Source organism: Bidens hawaiensis, unplaced genomic scaffold (assembly GCF_021521415.1).
Source record: "Bidens hawaiensis isolate Kalapana, Puna unplaced genomic scaffold, B.hawaiensis_p1.1 tig00032448_1, whole genome shotgun sequence".
Classification (NCBI taxonomy): Eukaryota; Viridiplantae; Streptophyta; class Magnoliopsida; order Asterales; family Asteraceae; genus Bidens; species Bidens hawaiensis.
Window position 1 is genome coordinate 28,433 of NW_027495528.1, and position 6,686 is coordinate 35,118.

A 6,686-nucleotide genomic window follows, 5' to 3' on the forward strand; every position below is an offset into this window, starting at 1 on the left:
TAGAAATAAATAATCTCACCTTTTATGTATTGGCCGATAATAATCCCACCTTTAAAAATCACTACCAATGGTCCCACCTTTCCTAGTTTCAAATCGATGTTTTAGGGCTTTTGATCAGAAGAAGGATACAAGTCGACCGACGTAAAACTTATCTCGAAATTGTGATCAAAACGACTAAACAATGTTTCAATACGGGTGCTTGAATTTCCAATTAACAAAAACCAAGCCATTTATACCACCGTTTCAAGATAAGTTTTATATCAGTCAGCTCATATCGTTCTTCCGATCAAAAACCCTAAAACATCAGCTTGAAACTAGAGAAAAAACTCAACAACGTTTAAGTATTTTTTAACAGAGGGCCATTGAGACAAAAATAATTGAAATGTGAGACGGTTGCTAGCGATTTTTAAAGGTGAAATTATATCGACCACTACACAAAAGACAGGATTATTTATTTCCAATTTTCCTGTGAGTTTCGGTCCCTATCAATCCTTGGCCTAACTCGAGTATAACCAAGTTTGAGGTTAACACCGAAACCATGGGCATTTAGGCATTTAGTGTACCATGAAAACACTCAGCAAACCTTCTATCCCGAGTCCCTAAAGTCCAAAACCATTCCGAAAGAGTAAAATAGGCGCCAGGTAACCAAACATAACAAAATGCAAAATACCAGCGCGAACATGACATAAAGCCACGTCGTATACATATATAATTCCTAGTATTTTCAAGTACACTAGGAAACTCGTATACTTTATACCTATTATTACTAGGTATATTACATAGTTAATATCCGAATACAAGCCATAAGATAAACATAAAAAATACAGGTGCACAGAGGAAAATCGATATGGTTCATCTATGTATACTACAATCATAGTTAAAATATCGAAAACATATAAAACCGCAAGTATACCAAAAAAAATAGTTGACGTAAAGTATGCGACTTTCCTTCCTATTTTGCTAACTGCTCAAGCACCGGAAACTTGTTCCAAGTTTCCTCCAATATGTTTACCTGCATCGGTGGCAACGAAAACACGCTAACCGTGGAGCTTCGGCTTCTTATTTCTTTCAAAACTTGTAGAGCGGAAATGGTGCTTTTTGTATAAAAGCTCTTCATGAACTCGAGCTCTGCAAATTCATTGGCCCCCACAGCTCCCGTGGTGGTCTCACCACCGTTTGAGGTGCTAGGGGCCAACATGTTGGTGGCGGTGCTGGTGCTGGCGGTAGCTTCATCTGCTAATGGTTCGGTTAGAGGGAAGAGGCGGTCTAGCAACGCCTCGCACTCCTTCACGAGCTTGTAAACCAAGTCCGTGGTGAAAAATGGTTGTTGTAGGACTTTTTGAATGTAGGGTAAACGAAGAACAGCTCCGGTCCTCTTATCGTATTTCTTTAAAATCTTCACTATACCTGTTTGATTAAATCAAATGATAAAATAGTTAGTATGATGACTTGATTTGCTCGAGTTTATTGGGACCCACAACTAGGGTGTGTTTGGTGCGGTTTTGGGCTAAAACCAAAACTTCGGTTTTTGGGTTCTTTTTGAAACCATTCGGTTTCGGTTTTGGTTCGGGTTCGGGTTCGGTTTTTTCGGTTTTTGCCATTTAAGTTTGAAAATTTTAGGCCGAAAAAAAAAAGTTGGCAAAAAATAATAAATTTATGTATAAATAATTTTGTTAACTGTTAACTAATAGACTATTATACATTTGACCAAAATATTTGAGTTACATATTTATTAAATTATTATAAATTACTTAAAATAAAAAAAAATTAGGAATTCTGTTCGGTTTGTTTTACATGCAAAACCAAAACCGAACCGTTAGTTGGGTTTTTTAAAAACATAAAGCCAAACAGTCGGTTTTTGTTTTGGTTCGGTTTTTTCGGTTTGGATTTTTCGGTTTTTTCGGTTCAAATCGTTTTTTTCGGTTTCTTGTACACCCCTATCACAACCATAAGTTAGTTATCAACAACTATTCACATACCAGTGTAGTTAAGCGCGCTATAATTCTCCAACAAAACCATTTCTCCATGAAAATCGACCATTTCTTTTCTCATCTTTATCATCTCTTCGGTTGAATCCTTCGCCTTTGCCACATTATCTTGCAGTTCCTTCATAATTCACAGTTTTATTATCATTGGTTAGACATAAGATTCATGTGACATGTGACATTTTACCAAGATTAAGCTCATCACACTTTAATAATATCAAACCATTCAAATCACCTTTTTATAGGACTAATGGTCAAAAGGTGGCATTAATACGAGGTAACTTTTTACAAATATTATTCCTCTAGGTTCTTTTATAAAGCGGAACCAGATACTTACGCTTACCAACTTATCATTATATCCCAAGACGACTAGGACCGTTTATCTGCTTATTATTATTTAGATTCGTTTCTAAAGCAAGGAACGAGATAAGTTGTGATTTTGTACTTTTAAACGAAATTTTACTCAAAATGTCACGAATTTTAAATTAAGTTCGTTACGCACCTTAAAAACAACTGCAAATAAAAGCATATATGTAACGGCACGCGTATACACATCCTAAGAAAAGTTTGTGCAAGTTAAAACATTATCTATAAGGGCACACAAACATGTGACACATCATACAAACAAACATGTACATGTGAAAATCACATGTGAACATAGTGATATGCTACAAGGGGCAACTCAGTCGACAAAATCCGATTCAACACGAGTTCATGGTTATATTCCTAACAAGTGTTCAAATCATAACAAAGTACTCTGTTAAATATCCAAAGAGAAGAACATTTTTCATATATTTATCATTTTCTTAAATAATTTAAAATAAAAATATTTATTAAAAAAAACTACATTTTTTATGATAAATCCTAGATGATATTCTTGGGTCACAAACTCCTACATACACTTATCAAAGGTAGAGTTGTATGGAATACTACTTGTGGTACAAGATCAAAAGAATCTTTGTATGCAAGGGACATCCACTAAAAAGAATCTATCTTTATATCCTCACAAAAAAGTAGATTCTAATCTCACATATCTTTCTTAGATCATGCACAAACAAATTGTATCCACTCCATCCAAATATGCACATTTTAAACCAAATTATAACACAATAATGCATAGTAGCTAGAACATGCATCATGAATAGGGCTGTTCAAAAAGCTCACAGATCGAAGCTTGGACTCATGGCTTGCTCAATAAAAACTCGAATAACACTAGCTAAAAGAACTTATTTGAAACAACATGAACTGAGTTGGCTCATTTTTGTAACCGAGCCAAAATCGTCCCAAGCTCGGCTCGGGTCATGGTTCGATCATAGGCTCGTTTAACTTCAAGATCGAGCTCGAGCCTAGTTGAGCTGCCTCATTTAATCTCGAGGTCGAACCCACCCTGACCTGACTCGACTCATGAACAACCCTAATAATGAACAAGACAAGTCACATGCTAAGGGGGTGTTTGGGATTCTTATTTTGCCTCCTTGTAACTTTTCATTAAGTTAATAAGTTACAAAAGTGTAACTTATGGAACTTTTCCTCTCATAATATAAGCAATCGCAAACACCTTATTACTTTTTAAAAAGTTAATAAATTATAAGTTGATGAAAATAAGCAATCCCAAACACCCCTAAATTCACCAAAACTAAAAATTCTCATCCTAGTATCCTACACCTCTTTCTAAGATCATGCATAAAAAATTGTACCCAATGCATCAAAACATGTACACATCAAAAACAAAAGTACAACACCATAAAACATAATATCAACTAACCTTCAATTTGATGATATACTCTTCTTCCTTCTCAACAAAGAAGGAATTAAACTTCTCAATCTCCTTCTCCAACAAGTCAACAAAGTCAACCTCCTCTTTAGACATCCCACCACCAACAACCACCGTCATATCTCCGGCACCACCGCCGGAAACTCTTGGCCTTTTAGCCTCCCTATTACAAACATCACCAGTTTTCCCTTGTGGGTTTATTAACTTCAATCTTTTCTTGAGTTCTTTGTAAGATATAAACTTATCTCTCCACTCAGGCAAGGTTTGCTCTATCTGGTTGCTCAAACTCTTGCCAAATTTCATGGCTTTTTCAACTGGGTGTGAGTGTTTCTTGGTTTCTTGAAGTTCTTTGGGGATTTGGTGATGTGGGTGTTAATAATTTGGGGTTTTGTGAAGTGGGTTCTTGGTTTCTTGAACTGGGTATGAATCTTTAGTTGGTTTCTTGAAGATTTTTGGTGATTTGGTGATATGGGTATGAATAATTTGGGATATTATGAATTGGGTATGAATCTTTTTTTGATTTCTTGAAGGTTTTTGTGGATTTGGTGATATGGGTATTAATGATTTGGGGTTTTATGAGATGGGTTCTTGGTTTCTTGAAATGGGTATGAATCTTTAGTTGGTTTCTTGAAGGTTTTTGTGGATTTTGATGAGATGGGTGTTAATAATTTGGGGTTTTATGTAAAGGGTTCTTGATTTCTTGAAGGGTTTTTGGGGATTTGATGGGATGGGTGTTAATAATATGGGGTTTTAAGAAGTGGGTTGTTGATTTCTTGAATCTTTGGTTGGTTTCTTGAAGGGTTTTTGGGAAATTAATGAGATGGGCTTTGGAGTGAAGTTGAGTTTAAGAAGGGGAAAGTGGTGGGTGAAATTGAAGCATATGCGGAAGGACGAAAGTGGGATATTCTTTTGGTTTGGTTGTAGGGGAATATTTTTGGTTTAATTCCTTTCAATAGTGATAAGTTTTATAATTTTATTATTTTTTATTAAAATTGAAAATAAAGAACTACACACGTAACATTTCAAAAGAAAAGTGAGCTTAAAGTTATTACTTAATAATTCTATTACAAACTAACAAACATGGCAATCCCTCAATGTCTACCTTCTTCACTATCTATCATTAATTCAGTTACCTCTTCATGGGATGGCAATCGAATTCGAACATGATAGACGAATCTGAAACTTAAAGTATTTGAAATGTGCAATACATGCTGTCCTATTCAGGGTTGAGATCGAATATGTGATTAGTTTTAAAAATTTTTACTTAGTCATGTTTAAAATGTTATGAATAGTAATGTTTACTTAGTCGTGTTCAAAAGGTAATGAATAGTAATGTTACGACCCTAGGATCTATGAATTATGAATGTGATTTTTAAACTAGTTAATTTTGCTATTTAAAAAGAGCTAGCGAGCTGCTTATTGCCGGCTTGCCTTCCATTTCATGGCAAACCCTACTTCTCCATTAATCTTGGTTTTTTATAGATTAACCCTATTACAGCAACTAGTAACCGTTCAATTACTGATACGTACTGACTTTATCTATAATATTTAATATATTCACATTAAAAATTGTCAAGAGTGCTTGGAAGGTTAGATTAGGCGTGTAAAGGAATCGAACGAATGCGAACAAGGACATACTCATATTCGTTTATTTAACTTTAAACGAATACGATCACTTAATTGGACAAATATATGTGTTCACGTTCGTTCATTTAAAAATGAATATTTTCATGTTTGTTTATATTCGTTCATTTAAAATCTAAACAAACAGTTTCACGAACATAGATGAACATAATTAAACAAATATAAACAAAATTAATTGAACATATAGGAGCATACATAAGCGAACACAAATAAACATGAACATAAATGAACTTTCTCCCTCCCTCTCTTTATCTTTATATATCACAACATGCACACACATATCACATACACCCGAGAAGTGAGAAGCAAAAAAAAAATGTCGTGTTTTAACCATTTATTTCCAAACTCGAACGAAGAGGAGTCGGGTTGCGTGCTTAACGATCAGCTTAGCACGCCATGATTATCGAATTTGAATCAGGTTTCATTGTATATTTATTTAGTATTAAGTCGCTAGTTGCTTTTTTTAGCTAAGACATGTTACATTACGTTTGTCAGGAGTATTTCGGTTATGATATCCAGCCTGAACAGTGTTACGGTCAGCCTAGCACGCCGGAGTTACCAAATTTGAACCAAGTTTTGTTGTATATTTATTTAATATAAAGTAGTTAGTTTGATTTTTAACTAATATATGCTACCATTACGTTTGTTAGGAGTATTTCGCTTACGATAGTCAGCCGTCGTACCAGTTACTTGTTGTCGGGTCGGATTATGGAAGTCAGTCTTCTTCTTCGTACACTTACCAATAGTAGAGGCACCGTTTTATGGAACCCAGTCTTCGTACCACATACTAGTAGAAGTGCCACCATATTACGAGGGAAACGAACATGATGTTGATAATTATGATGCCGGGGGAAACTCACATGATGAAGATAATTATGATGATGATTACATACGCGAGCTGACAGTTTCGTATAAAACAGATATTGTAAGACACCATATGTTTTGTTTAAGTTATTATTATTTTTTGAACATGTTTAAAACGAGCTTAAAAACTGTTTCAGATTTTTGAGTCCGACAATGAGTTACAGGATTAGGCCAAGAAGAGAGGACGGGAGCATGGGTGTGTTAATGTGGTCCAACGATGAAGAAAAAACGGTGTGGACCTTGCATGCAACCGTGGAGGGGAACCAAAACAGAAGGCCATGATCAGACGTACCGGATTGTTAAAGAGTATTGTCCATTTAAACTCCTAGGGAGGCACGACATGTAATTGTTGGAGGCTTGAAGTATTAAACGAGACACACAACCATGATCCCTTTGTATTTGACGAGGGGTACGCGCAG

At 35.3% G+C, this 6,686-nt stretch overlaps 1 protein-coding gene across 1 annotated transcript; it reads right to left on the bottom strand.

Annotated features, from left to right (window-relative positions):
• Positions 1–907: 907 nt before the first annotated feature.
• On the bottom strand, positions 908–4,167 carry LOC143583519 (SPX domain-containing protein 1-like). Its single transcript, XM_077065807.1, has 3 exons — positions 3,751–4,167; positions 1,980–2,106; positions 908–1,407 (listed from the first exon to the last, which is right to left on the bottom strand). Exons 1-3 carry the CDS (start codon positions 4,060–4,062, stop codon positions 953–955), a joined length of 894 nt encoding a protein of 297 aa, XP_076921922.1. The 5' UTR covers positions 4,063–4,167; the 3' UTR covers positions 908–952.
• Positions 4,168–6,686: the final 2,519 nt, after the last annotated feature.